Consider the following 23,710-nt stretch of genomic DNA (forward strand, 5'->3'; position numbering starts at 1 on the left):
GTAACACTGGAAAGATTTTTGAATGCTGCAGTGCATCATTTTTCCTCAGGAGTCCTGCAACTTTGTAATCAGCCCCTCTTTACTCTCAAGCTAAAGTTAATTACAGGTTCCAGCAAACAGCCTGCAGAGGTTCAGGATCAAAAATAAAAATGCCTGACTGCCTCAGCTGAACAAGGTGGTGCTGCCGTTGCTGCTGCTCCTTAAACACACATCTTTTTTGACTTTATAGTTTTATCAGCCTATTGTTGCTTACGCTGTTTGTTCATGTCTTAACCCTATTCAAAAATGAGTCTCCATAAATAATTTTTACTGAAAAACACAAAGGCCACTGTGCTATAAAGACAGAACTTTCTCCTACCAGAGCTGCTTGGGGCCTGAGTGCCCTGCCGTGGTTTGTTGTGTAATCTCTAAGTTATGCACTTTATTTACCACTGACACAGTTTTCCATTGTTGCTGGTCCATTTTAGAATCAGAGATAGTTAAATATTATTCATAATTTATAAAGCTTTAACATAGCTTGAAAATTATACAGTGCATAGTGAAATATTTGCAAACAAGCATTTATGTTAAATCTTGCAGTTCCCTATCTTGAAATATGCTTTTTTCCCCTAAACATTAATATATGTATAATTTCTGTCCGATAAATATGAACCAAATATCTGTCTACAATAGTCTATGTCCGATTGTTTTTGTTGGACAAATCTAAAAAATGTCCTTAATGGATGCTTCTAATACGTATTAACTAATGCAAAGCCCAAGCGAAAGCACCGAAGACCACCACAGAGGCATTTATTTTATACAAATATTTTATTAACAATGTGTGCATGGCATACGTTTTGATGGAATTGATAAATCATGAGAACATAAACCAGTTTATACCTGCAAAGTGACAAAGAATCTGTAATGCATATATATAGAATCAAAAGTGCATATTCTTGTTCCTTTTTATTTTGTCCATATACACATTACACTATACATAAATAATGGCAATGTAAAAATGACTCAAGTATTTACATGTATAATATATTTTAAAGAATATATAAATTTTATATTAAATCTAGGTAGATTACAATTAGGATACAGGAAACCTCATGTGAGTCTGTGAGCGTGAATTGTTTTTGTGCTATCTGTGGTTGTTGAGCAACACCTCCAACCAGCAGGGACAAGAGGTGATGAACTGTCGGGAGTAGCAGGGGCCCCATCCTTTAGCAAAACTGATGCGAACACTGTGGGGGTCCCATGGCCCCTCCTGGCTTTCAGGCTTCACGCCGTGCTCTGCCATCCAGCTGGAGCGCTCATAGTCAAACACCTTGAGGGAGAAGCCAGGCATCACCCTTTTCACACTCAGCCCTCGAGCGCTGGGGAGGTCCAGAGTGGGTGAGTGGACAAACACGGGGTGCTGGCTGCGATTGTACACCCAGACTCCATCAGGCTCACGGCTCAGCACGATGCCAAAACCGATTTTACTCCGTATCTGTTGCACACTACTGCTGCCGTTCCCTCCACTTCCATGGCTGTGATGCCCATGAAGACCCAATGTGCCATGGCTGCCTGGGTCACCTCTGTGTCTTGGGTAGGGGTTGGTGTGGAGCTGGCTGAGGCAGAGGCCTGTGCCCTGAGGTAGGTCGTAGAAGATGCTGAGCGAGGGCTCGTAGGCTGGATAAAGACGACCTACGCGTGTGCGCTGCTCCCAGTAGGCAACGCTGCACCAGTGAGAGCGATGTCCACTGGAGGTCGAAGAGCCGATGGAGGTACCAGTGTCTGTTGGCAAGAAAAAAATTTAAAAATGAATGCTTGAATTGGAGAGCATGCTAGTTGAACACTACAGCGAGGGGATGTAAGTATTGTTGTGTTAGTGGGAGCAGAGGCAAAATTTGGTTTCAGACTGTACCAGGGCAAATTTCACTGAAATTGTTACCAGCATTTCAAAAACAAGTCACTGATGCAGTGAAAAGCCATGTGCCATGCTTGACGGTGTGAAACAAATACTAATAAATATTTACTGTAAACAACAGCAGCAGAGAAACAAAGAGTGTGTGCCTATGACGAACAGAATGCAATCTACTGTTGCTGCTGTTGATGCTACCTGTGACAGACTCCACATAGACTGTGCTTCCAAAGTGGCAGGGCCAACCTCAAGAAGTGACTTGTCACCAGCTGGTTTACTTCACCTGGGCTAAATATTTGCAAAAGCACACACAGCAATGTGCTCACTGTCTCTCTCTTCCTACAGCTTACATCTTGCAATCCCCTGATTTTGTTTGCATAGTCATCTGATGCACGGCTTTCTCTGTGTAATAATATTAAGCTATATGATCCCTGTTAAACAAACTAAATTAAAAATGAATAATAAGTGACATGATTGTGTTTCAGTCACAAATTATGATAAATTAAAAAGAATACAGAGAGTATTCTTCCTCCACTGACATACCTCACCATCTCTTTCCAGAACTCTCGTTCACATCCAGAGTTCACATCACGAGGAGCTAAAAAGTAGCAGAGAGGGGTGGGGGTGGGGGAAGGTGGTAAGCATTCAGCTCTCTGTCAACCTAGTGCATGCCCGTGAACCCTTGGCCCCCTAGCTCTCATGCTATCAGCTCACATTAACTCCCACACAGAGTGATGCCATTATTTTGCTTCAGAGACTCTATTGACACAGAGGATTTAAAAACCAATGTGCCTGTGGCCCCATTCTTTTCATATTCCAGCGAATACCCCCTCTTTATCCAGCAGGGGCCAGAACGGCCACATCCCTTCTTCCATTAACAAGTTTCTTTTGGATGAAGTCAGGATGAGGACACGATTATGGTAGGTGTGTAGTATTTGCACAACAGCCATTTTCCCTTCAGGGGGACAGGGTAGGTGGGTGCAGCGGTGGGTTAGTGGTGGCAGGAGTGGGGTGTGTATGAGAGACAATGGGAGAAGGACGGGGAGGACATGGGGGAGGCAATGTATGTTTGTACACAGTAGATGACATAGGACCTCATATATGTACACACACAAATTGGGCATTCTGAGCTAAGTAGTATGACTATAACACACACACACAAAATTGCACTTCTCATCTGAGGCCCACGTGTGTCATTAGTGAATTCCAGGCTGGCAACTCCTGCAGTCTGGGGTTTTTACAGCTCTTCAACAAAAGAGGAGCTGCTCAGCTCGCAGGATCTCTCTCGCTTTCTCTTACTGTGTCCCTCTCTCACCCAATCACACATGCAGGCACACACACACACACACACACACACACACACACTCACACACACACACACTTTTACAAGCAACGCTCTTCCCTGTAATAAGCAACACAAATATGTATGGGGGAACACAGCAAACTTTATGAGATCACGATCAAATTAATTTCTGAAGAAGACAACAAAACAACTTGGGACTTTTCTGAGTTTCACAGTAATTCTGTGTCATATCTATGTATAACAAACCAAATTACCAAAAGCTGCTATGCAAATAAACTTCCATGGTAATTTAAAGTCATGGTTAATTATTTATGAGTGTGCATGTTAGCTCAAATAGTAACTCTTCTGCATTTTTGCAAAGTTTGATGTCCATTGTATTTCAATTATCACTGGCCTCAATTTATTTCTGTTTATTGGTTTTCTCATGGGTAACTTTCCACGTACCTCCTCGAGGATTCATAAATGTTTAAAAGAGCCCTCAAATAGGGCTCAATAAATAGCAAGACTGAATCATGACTACATTTCTTCTAGCCTTCTATGGAAATGGTTTAAAGTAAAAAACTAAAGTAGTACACAACCACAGTAGTACAGCATGTCATATTTATTGTTTTTGGCATTGTTCTTAGTGTCATCATGCTCACCCTGGCTATCATCCAACTGAAGGTATAATGAGTTTGTGTGAGAAGGGAGTAAGAGGTGGAGGGGGGATGTGTAGGCCACCGACTTCTTCAATGGAATTTTTAAAGACAGGTTCAAACTGGAGGTTATCAGTATGTTTACATTTGAGAGGAGGAAGCTGAAAAACTGTGTGTTAGTGCGTGACTGTGTGAATGTTCGTGCTGCATCTGTATGTGAGGGCTGGTAGCAATTTAGGCCTTTAACCATTTAAGCCAAACCATCATTTAACAGCTCTGTTTGCCAGTTAGGAAAGTAGCCTTTGTTATGTCATCTCAAAATTACTGTCTCTTATTGCCAATCTCACAATGCTGGTGATTGTTTTTTCTAAGATCTGAACAAAGGTGTAACGATAGGTGGAAGACAAAACAAAAAAAATGTATATCTGTAATTAAATTACAATAATCTACAACTTCATGTGTAGACTAGCTTTGTTGGTGGACTGATATAAAGCAGTTCAGGGGTCTAACAGTTTCCTGCTGGCTTCCCCACAGACTGTTCAACCTGTACTAACAACGGCACATAACCTATCCTCTCCCTTCATCTTCTTTTATTTTCCATCCTGCTTCTGCTTTGGATATAATAAAATGAGTAGGTAATTTTGGGAAATACACAAATTGGCTTTCTTGCTAAGCTAGCTTTGAAGCTTGATTCTATTATGTTTGTACAGACAAACCTATAGGCAGTTAGCTTAGCTTAGCAGAAGGAAACAGTCTGGTTCCATACAAAGGCCACAAAAGCTTCCTAAAACCCCTTGTAGTACGACTCACTAAAAACATTTTATCTTATTTGTTCAGTTAGTACAAACAGTGAAGTAAGAAGATAACTATGTGTGCCTCACTGAAGCATCACTGATATGTTATATTCAAACAAACAGGAAAATAGTATTGCTCTTCTTATCCAAGGGCTCCTACATGCTGCATGTTCCTATTGCACAATCTATAAAACACACGGATGGTTCTGTGTTCAAATGTAGCAATTTATATACTTCTACATCCTTTTGTGTTTTTCTAGCCTTCATAAATACATTGGTTAATCTGATTATCTAAGGAAGTGGTTTGGAAGCAGTTCTTCAAGACCAATGAACAAATCATCCTCAAGGAGTCACTTCGGGCCCTGCAGACCTTTATTTTTCAAACTTTGAGGGGCAAGCCACAGTTATTTAATTGCATAGGTTTGTGGGCATGTGTGGTTTGCATAGCCAGAAGCATGCAGCTTGATTTTCAACTCGCATAAACATGTTTCCCAAAATCTCTATTCCTTGAAGCTTTCTGATTTTCTCTCTACCCTGCCCTAAGCTGTGGATGTTCACTCCTGCTAACCTTAACCTGTAGAGAGAGAGGAAGAAAGTTGTCAAAAAGAGGTAAGTAGAGGAATAAAAAAGAGAGCCTGAGTGAGTGAAAAGGGGAGCGGGAAAATGAGAGGGAGAGAGAGAACCTGCCAAGCATAACCAGCATCCATGGAAAAAATGAAGAGAGAGAAAGGGACTGTGAGAAAGACAGAGAGGGAGGGAGACCCCCGTCTTTCATCCAGTGCCAAGGATTAGATTCCCCTCCAGTTATTAGACTCTTCCACTATGCTGAAAGAAGTGGGTGGGTTGGGGCGAGGGAGGAGGAGAGGGAGTGAAGGGGGGTTGAAGGAAAAGAGAAGAGGATAGAACTCGGCTCCTGTCCATCAACAGTCGCCTCAAAGATGCTTTGTTTTAATTTAGCTTCCTCAAATTACCTCCCACCGCTCTTAAACAGTAAATAATAAAATAAGGGGGAAAAGAAAACACCCCTCCCAGGCTACAAATGGTTGGTTCTGTGCAGTTTGAGACAACTATCATTACAGGGCAACTTCAATTCAGCAAGCCACATTTAGGCTGGCGTCTCCACTATCTCTGCCATCAGAGGGCTACGTTATCGCCAGACATGGCCTTTACAGTCAAACACAACAAGGTTCCTGCTCACACACACACACAGACATTCTTGCATACAGTATGTAGATCTTAAGATGCAGCCTGCTGCTATGTGCAATTTGACATTTTTGAGCTTCTTGTTCATCTACAGAAGAAATATAAGAAACATAAATTTATACCTACTCTACAGCTGACCACAATTCGTAAAAATGCACAACAACTGAGCCACAGCACAAACTTATACAATGCGTCTTTTTTAAAATCCTAGGAAAACATGTCTGAGGACAGTTTAGTAAGCACTTACAAGAGGGTAAGAAACCAAATAAGATCAACGGCTTTCAGCTCGTCCCTACAGGGGTAGCCACAGCAGAAAATGTTCCACACATTGATTTGGCATCATATCAAAGCTCAGAGTTTTTACACCAGATGCCCCTCCTGCTGCAACCTTCCCATTTTCAACTGGGCTTGGGACTGCACCAAGGTGACCCTTGGTGGCTGGGCAGAGCCAAAACTGGTGGGGTGGGATTTGAACCTGCAGCCTTCTGCATCCCAAACCCAATGCTCTACCACTGATCCATCAGGAAGAGGGAAAGAAACCAGTTTCCTGTATTTCTGATGCTACTTCAAAGTGCAACTCAGTTCAAGGAATGTCTCAAGTTTTGCATATGTCACTGCATCCTGGACAACTCATGTTGTCACTGTGAGAACACTGGGAGTCCAGATTGTGTTGATGTCGTTGATTACATTTCAAGAAATCTCCAAACTCATATGCTTGTGAAACCTATCATAAAGGTTCTTCTTTTTAATTCAATTAAAGCTGGCACTTTGAAAATAATACATGGTTAAACAAACAAACAAACAAAAAAAGACTAAACTAAAACCCTAACTAAAAAAATGAGTGAAAGGGCTGCCTTAAAACTTTGTGTCACATAAACAAAATGCAAATCGCTCTTCTAAGATAACTAAATGCATGTTGGGTAAACTTTTGTCTTAGTGTGATTTAGATTCAGTTCATTAAACTGCTTAGGTATTTGTTTTAACTTGCAAATCTATGTCTGCTTAAAGGTGCAGTGTGCAACTTAAGCTGGTGCTATCGTGAGACTCTGAATGAGTCCTTCTTTTTGCCCTTCCCAGCCCTCCTTCTCCCTACTCTTGTTACATGATAAACTTGCTATTCTCATACTTTGTACCATGTTAAAGGTACAGTATATAACATCTTTAATTTTTTTCCCAGCTGTTATAAGTTGCTCCCATGACCAATAGAACCATCATATGACTCAGACTGAGTTTTCTTCTGAGATTCTTGCTTGTACATATTCGCTTCTACAAGTTACTGATTGTGGCCTCTAACCAATCAGAGAATTTTTATTATTTGTGATTAATTAGTAAATTTGTTGTTCAGATATTGTTATCTATCTGAATTGTAAGGCAGTGTGTGGCAGAGATTAGAAGATGTAAGTAGAGTGGTTCGATTTTCAGTCTCTACCTTTAACTTGCATATCGTATCTTCATAGTTTGCTCAGTCACTTTGTTAAATTTTAATTGTACAAGGTGATGACTGATGTCAAAATTATCTTTTATCGTAGTAGCATTTTTTTACTATTATTGCCAGACTTTCAAACTACAAAAGTGAACAATGTGCGGAAAGATCTCAAACTCTCAAACAATGCCTGCTAGGAATTCTACATATACACTAGGTCTCCTTTCGAAACCTAATGAGTTAAATGAACTCAACTTAATACTGCATTAAAGTCACAATACTGGAAATGAGAGCAACTCCTGTTCTGATAATAAAAAATAGATAAGTTTGCCAACTAATCCAATCCAAATATGTCTCCATTACATTATTAGGTTTATATACTGAGAACTACTTGCTCAGAACCTTTCACTAATTACAAGCAGATAATAAATCCAGCCAGGTCATCCGTCCATAAAGGATACTTTAGAGCCTTGGGTTATTGTTCAATGTTAGCAACTTCTGGATGAGGAAGTTGCACTGAGTACTACAAAGCGATCAGTTTACATTGAATCACTCAACCTCCTCCTCCTGAATATGCACAATGGCATGTTTACATTGCTGCTGTTTTGCTGTCATTAATATTTGGATTCAGTGCCACTAGCCCATGATGACAACTATCTGAAGCATTATGTTTTAATCTGCAAAACAGCTTTACCACTGGACATTGTGAATTCGGTAGCAAGTTCAAAATTTCTGTTTTCTGCAGGTTCTGCAATGCTAGAACAACAGAAGGTGATTTGATGCATAATATGTTCCTTAAGTTGGAGAGTCTCAATTAATAAGCAGAACTACTATGAACAATGATCGATGCACTATCTGTGATACTCTCTCTGTTTGACACCCGGCCACCTCACCAGAGTGCTATGAACGGTTAATGAGTAGCTTTAACTTTATGTGCATTTTATTTTCTTTGGAACTGATGGTCTATTTGAATGCTGTAAATTAACATGAGTAATCAGAACTGACTAGCCTCACTTCGTTGCAACATGTATTTTTTTTAAGTCCAACTTTTACAACTGCTTTAGGTGCAACTTACCCAGTTAGAGAAGCATGGAATTGAAATTCTGTCACAGCAGCTAAAGCACAAGGTGATTTATTGTTCTGCATAGGCTCTTTTTAAAGGGTTTGAGCTGTACATTCCCACCAGATGCAATGATGTTCAGTCATATGTATTTTCTGACAGAGCGCAGTGAAAGCAGCAGACAATTTGCTGTTTATGTGGTGTATATATACTATATGCAGCTGTTACGCACCTACAGAGGTACCAGGGACACAGAAACAGGTATCGTAACATTGTGAAAGAGTGACAAATAGGCAGATCTTGATGACACTTTACTGCTTCATAATGAACTCTGGCATACTGTAGCTTTAAGCATAACTGGTGTTCAGTTTTGGACAAACAACTTAAAGAAAAGCAATTTGAATCTCAGTTAAAAGACAAAAGCAGAAGCAGAGAAGCAGAGCTTGGTAGTTGACAAGTCTCCCCTCCCAACACATTCCTGGAAAGGCCCTCTTCCTCAACACTTCCTCCCGCTTTTCAGCTAGTCACAGGGGTCAAGTCTCTCATTGAACCTCACGTGGTCCAAATATATGGCCTTCACTCCTCACAACATAATTACACACATTTATTGGTGGAATAGATCCATTTGTTCCCCTGTGAAAAATGAAATTATGAAATTCCTTCTAAAGCTTAATTTGGGAGAATTACCTGAATGTGAAACTCCAGTGTAGATACACTGATATAGAAATATAAGACTGCGGACTAAAGACACAATGCATGAGGTAAGACCTGCAACAATTTAGTAGATGCAGCTCAGAAAATATATATGAGCGCAAAAACATTTTGCATGAGCACACAGACCCTCTCCTTAGCCAATAGTTACACAGCATTTACTGCAGTCATAGTTATGTCAAATTTTTTCTGTGTTTTAGCTCCATTTTAGCTTCCTGGAAATTCTGAGGGGAAATCTGGCTGTGAAACTGCTTAATACCCCACTATATTCACTATGTTAATTGCCTGTCATTTATTACTGGTACAGTAGCGTGTAGTCAATACAGCCTTTTATTTCAGCAAACAGCTACCTGCCCCAGCTGAAAAGGATGGCATGAAAGCAGTGAGCATGAACCAGAAGACGAAATAATGATCAGAAACACACTGTACAACCGATAGGAACTGCAGAGTCAGGCAATGTGTGGGTTTGCTGCTACTGTGAATTTCACATGACACACATACTGACTGGTGCAGCTTAACCATGAACATTTGTGTACTTATTTAAAGCTTTAACTTTCTTTTCAAGTGTAGCAGATCACAGCATAATGTATAACGGCAGGGAGAGGAATGGCTGGGCGAGTAGTTTAATCTCGAATCTCAGGCTAACACAAGCTGAAGTTGCATACTGTAGCTTTAAGTATGTATATGTATTGCAAATGTTCATTACATGGTTTTAGACAAACTTAAAGCAAATTCATTTGCCCTTAACAAAAGATTCCATTACAAGTTTCTAGCATATTCAAAAGTATCAGACATGATCATAATTTACAACACACACAAGTTGGCTGTTGTCAGTGACTAATAGGTAAAGCTTACATTTGAATAGTGAAGCATAAATTCTGTATGACTGACTCTCAATGTGGTTTCAAGTATCACATGTGAGTGCTTAGTTCATGCTCAACAGATTGATCTTGAAAACAACAAGTAGTTAAATCTCCTGAAAACCCTGTTTCCTTAAAGTAAACTTTAGTTTTAAATCAGCGTGTGTTCAGAGCTCACAGTACAGGCGACAGATCCGTACATTTCATAGAGTCAGAGCCTGTCAACATCTGCAAAGAGTCTTTAGGTTCAGCAACATGGCGGGATTCCATTAAAAGCCAAATTGCGAGTTGGCAAAAACTCTGAGGGAACAGAAAGCCACAGCCAGTCCTGTAATTTAAACCTTATTTTAAATTGTGATGTCCTGACAACATGGACTGAAAGACTACGAAAGCAAATAAGAGTAGGACAGACAGAGAAGGAGGACGCTAAAAAGAAAGGGAGCAAGAAAGACTGGAAGCAACATTGCATTTACATAACAAATGAAAAAAAATGGGCTAATATAAGACAAGAAAAAGAAATACAACTAAAAGAAAAACACATTATTGCTTGTTGCAGCATAAAAAGCCCATGCTTCATAATGAGGATTATAAGCGATGTGTAACACTTCTTGGAAAGGATTAACCTGAAGAGCTCCAGGCCTGCTCATTAAATTGTACTTCAAGGTGTCTGAAACAAGCTTCTGCATCTGCAAATCTGTAAACATTTGTATCTGGCAGCAGTATAGGTGACAAAGTGTTAACATAGACCAGTGTTGCTTTTAGTGAGCCTGAATGTATAAAGATCAAACGCAGGAATAACTGTACGGAAAAAAAGACCAAAATAGTGTAATAAATAAATATGTCTTTATTTTCTCTCTTGTGGTTCAGTGTTCTGTTCTATGCATATTAAAGGCCTCAGTTACCCTCGGTTACACAGTATTTATGCATGTTGACTGTTTGGGAGCAAGCTATATTATATTCAGCCAGGAAACAGCTTTCTGTATTTTTGTGTATCCTCAGTGACAGAGCATTAAAGCCTTCGAGGTGATAAAGCTCCATCAGTCCAGTTTACAGCTTATTTCTATGTAATGATTAAAACAGATTAATTAGACAAAGGAAATATTTAACAGATTTGGGTTTGATTCAAGGCGAAATTAAAAGTCAGGATAAACAACAAACTGAATAGACATAACAGCAAGACACTGAACCCCAACTTAGTTGCTCCCAGTGAGCTATGGCCAGCTGCATAGCAGCTCCCCCATCGGCGTGTGAGTGATTGTGATTGTGAAGGGGTGAATGAGAAGCAGTGTGAAGCGTTTTGAGTACCAATAGGAAGAAAAGCGCTATATAAGTGCAGACCATTTACAAATAGTAGAGTAAACAATGAGGAAATTAACATGTCAGGTATTTTGTCTGGGAAAAAGATGACAGACTGTATGATCAGATAAATAAGGGTAAAAATGCTACACTTACACTAATAAAATAATATATATAAAATCAGAGGTCCCACTTTACTGAAAATTGTGCTTTTATTACTGAATTGTTTTCCCAGTTTCACAGTAACAACTGCCCTCTCTCCCTGGATTATGGCCAGAAGAAGACATTACATGAAGTTCTGGATTTCTCTAATGTTGGAGTCTTAAGGAGATGGGTAGAATGGATATACACAGTGCAGTACATTTATGTGGATCCCAAGAGGAGCTACTGTTATAATAAAGTACTTCATGGAGATTATTAGTTAAAGGATAATTTGGGCATTTCCTACATCAATTATATTTTCAACAATTCCCATACAGACCCTAAGTCCAACAGTGTATTGCCTTTACTCAAGGGGTCTCCAAAATGGGTTTGCTTTTACTGTGCTGTAGACCTCTGATGTATTTCAAGAAATGGTTAAGTCCACACCAGACAGAGACACAGCTCCATGCAGTGACATGTTTCTTCATAAGTTGGTAAAAATGTTACCCCCAAAGTGGCGGCCACATATGTGCAGTTTATGCTTGCTTACATTAACCATTGATCTATCCATAAGCAGTTATCCTGTTTAGGGTTGCAGGAGGGCTGGAGCCTATCCCAGCTATCAAGGGGCAAGACAGGTTTCAGTCTTTTTCAGGGCCAACAAAGACAGAAATACACAAACAAGCATTCACACCCACAGGCAATTCAGAGTCACCACTTGCATGTCCAAGGGAGGAAACCCACACAGGATGCCATGGTCAGCCATGAACATGAACCCACAACCTTCTAACTGTGAGGCAGTAACACAAACCACTCCACCACTGTGCTGCCCGCTGAAGAAATGTATGGTGATTTAATAAAAAAAAAAGATTCACAACCAAGTGCTTTTGATTCTTTGTTCATTTGTCTGTATAGGGGGGTTGTTGGATATACAATAAAGTATAGAAAATCACTGAAGTTATCCTTCAGATTTCAGTGACCACTTCCCTAATCCATATTTTATGTGACTTTCTAGATATCCTAATTAACATCTTCCTTATGAAATGTAGTTATTTTATTTCCTATTGTTGGAAATTTTGTGTATATAAATTCACATTTATTAGAGACTTATTTTTAATATCAGTCGAAACATCCTGACATTCAACACAAACTGTTGAATAGAAAATAGAAAAAAAAAAACAACTAAAGGACATGAACAAAAAAAAACTTTATCAAATTAACACAAAAGAGCTTGTAGTGAGTTGTGAGCTGTGTCCTCACTGCGCACCCTGCTTGTAGTGAAAAAAAAAAAAACGTGATGGAAAATACTTGAGGAAATGGCAAATAGTTAATGGGCCAGCACTTGATTCCATAGTCTAATGTGTCTCAGTCAGGCATAAGAGCAAGAGTTGTACGCGTGCCAGCAAACAGGCTGGATGTTCAGGTCACTGAGAGGACCCGTCCAGACAGATTCTCACTGAACGAAGAAGAATGTTTAGTGTTTGGACTATTTTTCAGCTCATATTGAAATGAGTGTTCTTGTGATCAGCAGGGGATTTTTTTTGTATGCTGTATGGATTGTGTATGTTTCTTTGAGTGACATCTTTAATTGATGATTTAAAATACTTCAACCTAAACTGACCTGGAAAGCTTCAGACCTAACTCACTGAAACAGCACGGTGCAGTCAAGCTCTTAAAACTGTCTTCCTAACTTCCAAGAATATCAGCTCAGCTCCATGTCTCGTAAGTATTAACTGCGATATGTTCAAACGCGTATCAGATGTCACTCTCCAGAGTCTGACCCCCTTTTCCCCCTCCCACCTCTTTCACTTGGAGACCCTACTCCCCCTCACCTTCCCAATTTCCCAACATTCCTTGGCCGTGCCCCATCAGTCAAAGGGCCAATTCATGGGGTTAATACTGCAGCGAGTGCAGACAGGACTTTGAGACAGGATGTTTGGCTGATACCTTGTTCTGCTTAAGCAAACAAGCCACCAAAATATGATTACTGAGGGCAGTGAGGGAGCAGTCTTCTTGTCTTCCTTCAGTGCATCCAGGCCATGCTTATGTCCACGAAGTAACATTGCATTTCTTTACTCACCAGGCACGATGGCACCAAGGTGGACAGATGTTTCGCAATAACAATGATGTCAGGATGACACAGGAAATACTGACAAGGATATCATCCTTTTTGACTTTACCCCTTTCCCTTGAAGACTATTTTTGCTAATATTTCTCAGGGAAGCTCGTGTGTGGCTTCATCTAGGGACGTTTGCTATTTTGTTAGTTGATTTCTATTTGGAAAGGGTGACTACTGTTGGGTTAACCTGTAAGTGTTACATCTTGTTTTGTATTTAACATAATTTCATAGTTTTTGCTGAAAAACTGATCATTTACCATTTACCTTATAATTGGCACTAAATTATGTAGGTCTTTTTAGTACCATCTTACAGCAAACCACCAACAATATAGCCATGCTAAGCAAACAAGGCAGGAAGAGAATAGAGGGACAAGTAGAAAATGCTACAGATTTCTTAATAACTTGTATTTAGTGATAAGTGATAAACCACATGATAGGTGTGTGTGTGTGTGTTTTGTCCTGGCAGAGCCCCTATGAGTACCCTGAGATGATCTTATCGCTGTGTCGGGCAGAAATTCCTCCTTGTCTCTCATACACACAGACACACACAATGGCCTTTATATAGCTCTGTGGGCAATCATTGACATAATGCATTCCCTAGCCCTTAACCATAAGTTTAACCATAAGAAAATGCCCAATCCGAGGTGTTACACTAAGACTAACCAACCTACAATAAGCCCCAATACAAAGTATTGATTCTCAATCAGATCTTTGAAGGTAGACCTAAATTGGATCAATGCCACAATGGCAAATATAACAATAGTGTTGTCCAATAAAACCAGTAAAACACATGTAAACACACACAATATACACTTGCTGGGCATTTTATTAGGTACACCTGTATAATCTAATGCAATCCAATACAGCAGCTCTGCCATGAATTCTACTTTTACAAAGTTATAATTTCTCAGTTTTGAAAGTTGAAATTGTCAGAATGGTGATATGTCTACTCTTTGTTTATTATTAAGGTCATAGTAGTTAGTGGAGTGGTACTGGACTGAGGAAGAGATGGTTCTAATGTCTTGGCTCTGATCCACCCTATTTAAAAAGTAGAATTCATGGCAGAGCTACTGTATTGGACAGCATTATATTGTGCAGGTGTATCTAATAAAGTGGCCAGTGAGAGTGTGTAAATATATATATATATATATATATATATATATATATATATATATATATATATAGAGAGAGAGAGAGAGAGAGAGAGAGAGAGAGAGAGAGAGAGAGAGAGAGAGAGATATGGGACATACTGTAGCTGTAAACCTACCAAACTTCTTGTAAACATTTACATTTTCAAAGCATGTCAGTTTGCTGTGGTTTGAAGGGAACATTAACTGATCGAATGATAAAAGAGGCCAGGGCAAAGGTATGTATTGACCACACCCGGCTGCAGCCTTTTCTTTTTAAAGCCAGTTGTTTTTAAAGGTATAAAAAAGTTGGTAAAGTGTCTAAGCACATATTCAATGCTTGTATTTGTTCAAAAGAAAATATCAAGGCTTTAGATGATATGCCAAAGGATCACCCGCACAAAATAAATCCATTTACACTTTACTACACACTGAAAGATGTAACCAACATGAAGAGGTTTTTAAGCTACAGCCAATTCTTTGATACATGTTGGAATAAGCTTAGTGTTCAGCTTATTTCCTATTGTTCTACCAGCCGTGGCTTAAAATGGGAGGTTTATAACTTGTCAAAGTTAACAACAAAAGCTAAATGCAGATTTCTTGGCTGCTACTGTTGAGCCAAGTCTCGTTCCTACTTATGCTCTTGGCCTGAGTTCCAGTTCTTGGCTCCAGTGTTCTGGTGTCAGGGGCAGAGCATCAGAGACCACACACACACACACACACACACACACACACACACACACACACACACACACACACACACACACACACACACACACACACACACACACACACACACACACACACACACAGATTAACCCAAACACTGCAGACACCACATCTTGTAAGGAAACTGATCTATTTCCACTCATTTCACCAGGCAAACAATAGCAGCTACCCTGTCTCGCAACTCAGCCTACGCAGATAACAACCTAAAACTTGCCTCTTGATTGACTTGTAAGCTTGACCTAACAGACTTTGGATGATTTTTAAACTATAACTTCCAAAAACAACACTGTATATTCAATCAAAAGGATTTAATAAATTAGGCAGATTTGTTTGTATAATGGCGTATACAAGCAAGGAAAAACAGTATGATTTGTTTTCAAAATGAATATTTATGATAAGTTTCTGGTGGCCACAGAAAATCATAAGGGCAGTTGATCACAGTTGATCTGGCCTATAGTTGTTTGTAATGTTACATTTTTTTGAGTTTGTGGTTTTCGTACCTAAGAGGGAGTTTACTGCATTTAACGTACAAGTGAGCAGACTCAGTTATTAAATTTGACTACTTTTAGCCTTGAAACAGCATTAAGATGTTTGCGTTGTGAAATAAAATGTAGCTGAGCAGTTTATTTAATAAATAAAAATGGAACTTGTGACCTCAGTATGTCTAAAATGCTAGCTTCAGCCCTGTGTTCAAACATGGAAAAATACATCACTCAAATTACAAGTGTTAACAAAAAGGCTAAAGTCAATTTCTGGATCCAATGAACAAACAAACCCAAGAAAGTCTCATTTGGACAACAACATCAGATGCTGTGGTACACTACACAGACTTCATAGGTGTTCATTCACCTTTCAACACCATCCACAAGTGAGTACCAGGGACGCTTGATCAAGTGGGTTTGTGGGTTTCTTCTAGCGCTACAAGAACCTCTCCGCCGGAGCCCAGCACGTAAACAAATAAAGCTCCAGTTTCATCATCTAGAGGGGGCTGTTTCCTGTGTAAATGCAGTCCACAAGCCCCCTGCTTTCCACATGTACACACGCACGCATAGCTCTACACCTCTGCCTCATCAGAGTCGCTCAGTTCCCCCCGCCCCCAAAATGCCAGCCTCTTTCCACTGCTCAATTGCCGAAAGGAATGGAGGGATTTGAGGGAAGAAAGAGGGGAAAGAGGGGGATGGGTGATTTGAGAGGCAAAGGGGATTGGGAGTATGCATAGGGATCTTATTGCAGCTTCATCCCAGTGAAATATTTTGCTGTGGAGAAAGCGTGGGGAAAGAGAGACAGAAAGAAAAGCTACACTGCTGTGCCATCTAGATAGTGAGAGACCCCAGACCCCCACTGAGCCCTGCATGCTCCTGACAATAGAAGCTTTATGCAGTGGAAGTTTTGGTTGTCTTAACAGCCTTTGAAAATACGAAGGAAAGCACAACACGATAACCCCAACAAGTGTGACTTCAACGTTAACATAAACATTCACAGATGACCCTATTTGTGTTTGCATTTGTGTGTGCTTTTACATGCACATTTTTCCATGTGTGCTGCCAGACTTAATTCATATTTGTAAAAAATCTCTTCTTCTAGTATACAAATTGGCTTTCGTCATCAGACCCTGCGGAGGCCAGCATCTGCCTGCTCGCAATTAACGTCTGCAGCAATGACGCTAGTTACTCACCTGTGTAGTCTCTAGGCGTAATGTAAGGCGGATTGGAGAAGAGGGGGGGCACAGTTTCAGTGTAAGACAGACTTGAGTCTAGAAATGGAAAAAGTAGACAGCAGAGAGTAGTGTGTGAGATTCAAATTGTTATTCAACAGCAAAGCTGGTAATTGATAACAATTAAAAATCTAATGTGAAGCAAATGCTTCGAATATTATAGTAAATCTTGCAGTTTGGACCGTTGGTTTGAAAAGGCATCAGCTTGGACATTTTAAGACCCATTTATCAATCAAAATCAATTCAGATTTTCAAAAATCTCTTTTAAACAGCAGAGTAGACAGTTTCCACAAAGTCTAGAAGCTGTGCTCAACAGAGGGGAAGCTGAGCACAGGTAAAGACTCTGCACCAGGCTTTTTTTAACATAATCTGTTTCCCCTCTAAAAATATAATGGTGAGAACTCCCTCTGTGTCATTTACTGGTTTGTAATGTGGTGGCCATGTTTCCATACTCACCCAGTGGCTTGTGTTCATCGGAATGGGACAGAGAGTATGGTGGAGGAGGCGAATCTAGAAATGCAACAAAAATAAGATTAGGTTAACAGTTCTGCGCCCTAATCCTAAACACCTGAACTAACCATGTCTCACATAGTTTGTTGCTGTGAATCTATAAAGGCTAAAGCCATATAGGCATGCTGCCGGCTGCCGGTGTATGCAAAAAGCTTAGAGTTGCCTAATAAATGATGTTATTATTATTATTTGTCATGAGCTTACATATACCACATGGACATATAACATGTATTAGGCCGATATAATGCTGTAAAAAACTGTAGTGCTAAGTCCTCTTAAATGAATCATTACAATGTGAAAAGAAATTCAACTTCTGTGTCTTTTAAATAAATTTCCTCTTCCTAGACCATCATGCCATGCCTTCAAAATGACTCCAAATTTAAAGAAGACCCTGCAAACCTGAGATTTTCTTGGCTATACGGTGCTTCACATGCAGCGCTATGTAGGTTGTTTTTGATGAAGTAATGTGTTCATAATTCACGTTTACACCAACAGCCTGTCTTTCCTTAGAAAAAAGGCACTTTGCACAGAGAGGACAGCTGCAGAGCTCCGGACACACCTTTCTTTTGAACTTCTATAATTCAACATGATTACTCAGATCCAATGTGTCCCTGGAAGTATTTCAAATGTGTCCCTTGCTTGTCTTCTTTCATTTTTTTTAGCTAAGACCCTCGTGGGATTCTGCTTCTACACTGAAAGCTAAGCAATGCTGCTATTGCTGCTGCTACTGCAGGGATAGTTCCTCCTGTGCAAAGTGGACATGGGTTTGTGGCTACGGCCCCTTTAAGAGCAGAGCCAGTAATTGCTGGAGTCCTCAGTCAGTCAGATACCCAGCGAGTCAGTCTGGCGCCAGCACTAAGCAAACTGTATATTATCGGCACTCCTTCGCCTAAATAACAAGAGGAGGTCCTCCTTGTCGGAGAAAAGGAGCCTAAGTGCAACTTGAGAGCGACCTTCAATTGGATGATGTTGGAAGCAGCAACGTATTGAGCAAATTTAAATAAGTGTGTAATATGTTTGGAATGTCAAGAGGAAATCAAAGTAATGGTTGTCTAAAGTAAAAGCTGAGTTATGAGAAGATTCTAAAACTGCAGGGCAGGGAGTAAGTGATGACGGATGACTGGCTTTCAGCGCTGCAGTCTGAAAATATTTGCAATAATTTCTCGCCTGAATTTGTTTTTCAGAAATATAAAAAAAAAATTAGTTTATGTTTTTTTCGTGGCTGTGACGAGGTTTGACACGTCAATTAAATATAACAACATTCTTCTGTTGCTGTGGGCCCCAGGCAAACAACAGTCTTGATTTATTGGAAATTCCCATTAATTCCATTCTCTTTTCTTTGTCTATGGGCAATCAATCATATGTTGGGGTTAAGCCCAATTCCATTGTTGGGCTTTTTGGATGTCATGCTTATAATGCCTTCCATTTGTCTTTTGGACGTGCAGGTGTTTTAGTAGAGTCTCAGAACCTCACATAAAAATGTTTGATTGATTCTTTCCAGTGATGTTTGATGTTGTCAATGTCAGCAGGGCAGAATAACAGAATTACTCATATGTGATCATTTTCAAGTTGAAAGACTTTCTTCATCCCCGCCCCCCAATGCTGGTGTCCTTACCTTGCCCACATAAGCGGCTGTAATGATATGGGTTGCTGCACACCTTAGCGCTGTCCACTGCTCCGAAACTCTGGCAGTAGCACAGCGCCTTAAGGCGAACGGACAGCGGCAGGTCGCTCCAGCGGTACAGCTTACACAGGAGATACTCCGGAGAGACGTGATGAGCACCGACTCGCAACTCAGTTCTCGGCACCATGACGCACTCACTGGGTGTCCCTCCTTTGGTCTCTACAGCCTTCGCCAAGGCGTCCAAAGATCTTTCCTTTAGTCTTTTCAAAAAAGCATAAGAAGTCCTCGCGAGCTCATCGTCCAGCCCCGCGTGCCTCGGTGCGCACTGACAAGCTCCCCCTCCGTCTTTTCTCGATGACCAATAAGGTCTCCCAGGACTGAAATCCCATTCGCCAAACAAACAACAGGTTACAGTCCTACTGTCGCCCTCCTGTCGCTCTCGGGAGCGTCTGTGCTCCGGGACGCACATGGCACCCTGGTCACCGTCAGGCTGCTCGTCAGCCTCCCTGTCTGCGCTCCCCATCAGTTCGCTAGCCTCCCCCGTGCGTCCCGGAGCCGGTTCAGCGTGTGTCACCGACCGCTGCTCCTGTCTGCTGAGCTTTCCTGAGTGTCTGCAACCCGAACCAACCCGTCCTGCCTCACCTCGTCTGCTTCCATCGCGCCCGTCGCTCTCGGTGACCAGACGGCTTCTCCAGAGTCGCCGTACAAGACCCGAGCGTTTCGATTTGAACATACGACAACCTATACAGTTTTGGATGCGTCCTGTCGGTCCCGTGCGGGACTCGAAAGATGCCACATTGATTTACACTCGTCGTGCGAGACCAGGGATTTGTGCACGGTGCGTACCACACGTGCAGCCGGTGGTCACGGTTTCCTGGCTCTTCCACAGCATCAGAAAGTCATATTCAGTCATGCATCGCGTTCAACATAACTAAAAGTCTGAAGAAGGAGAAGGCTACACACAGTCACTGCTCAGTGACCTGCTGTCGCCAACTCAATTAAGCCACGACTCTTGCCAGTTCTGTCTCAAAGCCTTCAACTCCCCAACACTCGGGAGATCCCGCACACAACCCACAATCCATAGTAAGACTACTCCGGAGCACGATCAGTGGACACGAACACAAAAGAGCATCAGACACATAAATCCAAAAGTTTTCCAGAGTTTCTGCTTGAGCTTCGTGAACCCGTCGATCCGTAAATTCCCTTTTGCACCCCAAAATAAATCTCCACAACTCTGTTATTCCGATGATTTCTGTCCCTGGGCTGGAGAAACAGTCCTGCTGCAGAGTCCTGGGATAAAGCAGAGATGGTCGGGAACTCAGTGCCAAACTCCAGGACGGATTCCGTGCTGAGAAGTTGTTTTAAAGAGAGCTGGAATTACTCCACTCTCCACTCCCCTGCAAGTCCTTTTCGGATGGGTACACACACAAGTACACACACAGTCACACGCACACACGTTCCTGCGCACACACACAGAGTAAAGCCACCGACAATAAACCCAGAGTTATCCGACAACGATTTTCAAAATAAAAAAACCCCAAACGGTGAAAAATCCTGAAAATTAATCTTTAGTCGTTTGCTCAACAAGAAAAATTAAAAATGTAAACCAATTATGCTCTAACCAATCTCCATGTAGCTTACATTTTATAAAATAAGTTTTTCAGGGCTCGCAGCAAGACTGCTAAACGTACAATTAAAATTATTTTAGGTTACCGTTTATGTTGAAAAATGTCCTGTATTTCTATCACCGTTCTAGCTTATGTAAATTTCGATGTATTATGATTATTGTTAATACTATTGTTGTTGTTTAACTGGAAACGTTCTTTTTCTAAAATTTTCTAAAACTTAAACAAAATGCTCTTATTTTGAAGCACATACAGCGTACCATGTCATTCAGTCTTGTTGACTCTCTCTCGCTCTCTCTCTCTCTCTCTCTCTCTCTCTCTCTCTCTCTCTCTCTCTCTCTGTGGGCCCCAGAGAAAAGCTCTGGAGCCATTGGTTGATTCCCGCCATCATGTGCCAGTCTAGACACTTTGGCGGCTGGGAGCCGCACTGATTGTTGCGCAAACACGGTTTCAAGTTTCTTAACTCTTAAAGACGCAACATCCTGTTCTGCACTGCTCAAACTGGACATATTCAGCACCCTGGTGATCACAGATAAAATCACATTGATCTAGTCTATAGACAGATTATGAATAGATTAATAAATAAATGGCACAACGGGCAAAATTTCAACAAAATAACATCTACTATAATAGATATATGCTTATAACGGTATACTACTACTACAATAATTTATTATTGTTATTATAATGAAAAATTGTCTATACTCCTACCTTTACAACCCCATTTCATCACATTTCAGAGGAAACTATACTGTATTGTATATTTTAGAAATTATTAAAAGGTATTTATTAATTACTTTGAAACTCTTGTTACACAAGAAAAATATGATCAGTTTGTAAAATGTGATGCTTTATTGCAAATTTTAGTTTATTTATTGCACTTTTGTCAAATAATGTGACAAAAGTACCTGGATAAATTACTGAATGTGCCTATTAGGCATAGGCCCATGAGATCGAGAGGTTGGGTCGCCTTAAGACACAGTATCTAAAGTTACAGTTTACATTTCTTGTTTGAAAGTGCTCAGTTTCAAACAAGGTCCACATTTACCACAAAAAGATTCACAACTACATAAAGTTGCAAAGTGACTCAAAATGATAAAGAGTGACTTGAAATGATCAAAGAGAGGCTCAGAATGACTAAAATCAGAGATAAAACATTCAAAAACAGACATGAACGTTAAAAGCAGATGCACAATGTCAAAAATCAAACACAGCCACTCAAAATCAGACACACAGTGTCCAAAAACATGCATGACATTACTACAGACTTAAAACAAGCAAAAATAAAGGGTGGGTGCTCTTCCCCTGTCTGTGCCCAGGGGCTCATTTTCTCATAATTTGTCAATGCAGTAATAGCTAATAATACAACTTTATTACATATATAAAAACTGCTACTCTTTATGTCCCCATTCAGTAATATGTCTATACCAGGACATTCAACGATATAAGTAAATCGAAGCCAATCACAAAGCCATTTTGTGATTTAATTTTGTGAGTTAATCACTTTTTGTGAAAGTGAATAACTACTTCTAATATTTGTTTTAGAAAAATGTATCCAAATGTTTCCCTTGTCAGTATAATACATTACAGTAATAGGCTCACAATGAAGCATATGAAGACATTTTTACCTCTGTCTGTGAACACATGAATGATGGCACTGATCACATACACTGGTGCCATACACTGCTAAATTGCACGCATTGCTCTTAATAGACGGGGATTTTGCAGGTAACATGTTGGTGCTTCACTCCCCATCTCCTCTTGGCCGTATGTCAAAATAAGAGATTGAACCGCCCCCCAAATTCTGTATAGTTAAATTCTACAAATAGTAAATCACAAAGCCAAATTACCTAAACATACAAAGTGGAGTGCAAGGACCTGTTAAACATTAGTAGCAGTAGAAGAGTGTAGGGGGCAGAGTAGGGGGTTAGGGTATCCCCCAGTGGCATCTCATCTCAGGGCCAACGTGACCACCTCCACCACCGCTTGACACTGGCATTTTAATGACTCCACAAACACTGGTTTAAGTGGATGTTCCTGCTATGGACTTAGGGCTGTGCTCAGTTAATCCTGGGTGTCAGTGGCATGTCCAGTTACAGCTATGTTTGCTGGTCCAGCACCAGTGCCCAAACACTACTGGAGTATTGAGGGACGAAAGAGCTGGCAGACGAAGCGGGAATCAGATTTCAACGATAGAAGGAGAAGGTCGAGGAAGAAGAGGGGATCTGTGTGTGTGGCGCTGCAGAGAGGTTCACTAGGCACCTGTTCAAACTGGGTAACTCAATCTGATGCAGAGAGGGGTGAGAGAAGTGTTTTGGAAGAGCTTCGTACAGAATTGAATGTTTCAGTGGCAACAAAAACACCACTGGGACTCAGCCCCAGTAAACATGATTTATGGTCTTTAAAGCATTCTAAAACGTTAAAAAGTGCATTGGTTTCCAAATTGATTAGAGACTGATGAAAAGGTGAGGAGCACTGACCGTCTCTATCGTTTAATCTCTAAGATCTAAGAGATATTACATACATTATGGGTGGCTGATGGAATGGGTGCAATTTATTATTACTAAAAGTAACTTTATATGTATGACTTAAAGTACTTAAAGGCTCCTGAAAAGTAAACATTCTATTGAAAATAAAAATAAACTAATTGTAATTGTAATGATGTAATGTAATATTTGATCATTCGATACAAATACAGTAATTGTGCAATATGTTAACTGTGTACATAGTGAGTAGCTAATACACATACAGACCAAGCGCAATATTTTAGTACCAAATACATCCAAATATTTGCAATAAAACAATTTTGTATATGCAGAGAGAACAGCAACTTTGACTAGTCTTATAACCACATTAACAATTTTTCAAAAGTTATAAAAATTACTGAATAAATAAATAATCAACAACAAAGATTGGCAGCTGGATCGAACATGTAGATACCAACACTC

The 23,710-nt window shown here is 40.4% G+C and overlaps 1 protein-coding gene across 1 annotated transcript; it reads right to left on the reverse strand.

The window, feature by feature from the left end:
* Positions 1–798: 798 nt before the first annotated feature.
* Positions 799–20,561, reverse strand: LOC137119793 (mothers against decapentaplegic homolog 6-like). Its single transcript, XM_067495882.1, has 4 exons — positions 19,129–20,561; positions 17,460–17,513; positions 16,965–17,042; positions 799–1,761 (listed from the first exon to the last, which is right to left on the reverse strand). The coding sequence occupies exons 1-4, from the start codon at positions 19,868–19,870 to the stop codon at positions 1,124–1,126; spliced, it is 1,512 nt and encodes a 503-aa protein (XP_067351983.1). The 5' UTR covers positions 19,871–20,561; the 3' UTR covers positions 799–1,123.
* Positions 20,562–23,710: the final 3,149 nt, after the last annotated feature.

This window comes from Channa argus, chromosome 2 (assembly GCF_033026475.1).
Source record: "Channa argus isolate prfri chromosome 2, Channa argus male v1.0, whole genome shotgun sequence".
NCBI classification, from domain to species: domain Eukaryota; kingdom Metazoa; phylum Chordata; class Actinopteri; order Anabantiformes; family Channidae; genus Channa; species Channa argus.

Excerpts from the sequence above, each read along its gene's own strand:
- LOC137119793 (XM_067495882.1), bottom strand. The coding sequence starts at position 19,870 with ATGTTCAAATCGAAACGCTCGGGTCTTGTACGGCGACTCTGGAGAAGC. Across the intron at positions 17,514-19,128 it reads CAGCCGCTTATGTGGGCAAG|ATTCGCCTCCTCCACCATAC; the intron begins GTAAGGACACCA and ends TTGCATTTCTAG. Across the intron at positions 17,043-17,459 it reads CGATGAACACAAGCCACTGG|ACTCAAGTCTGTCTTACACT; the intron begins GTGAGTATGGAA and ends TTCCATTTCTAG.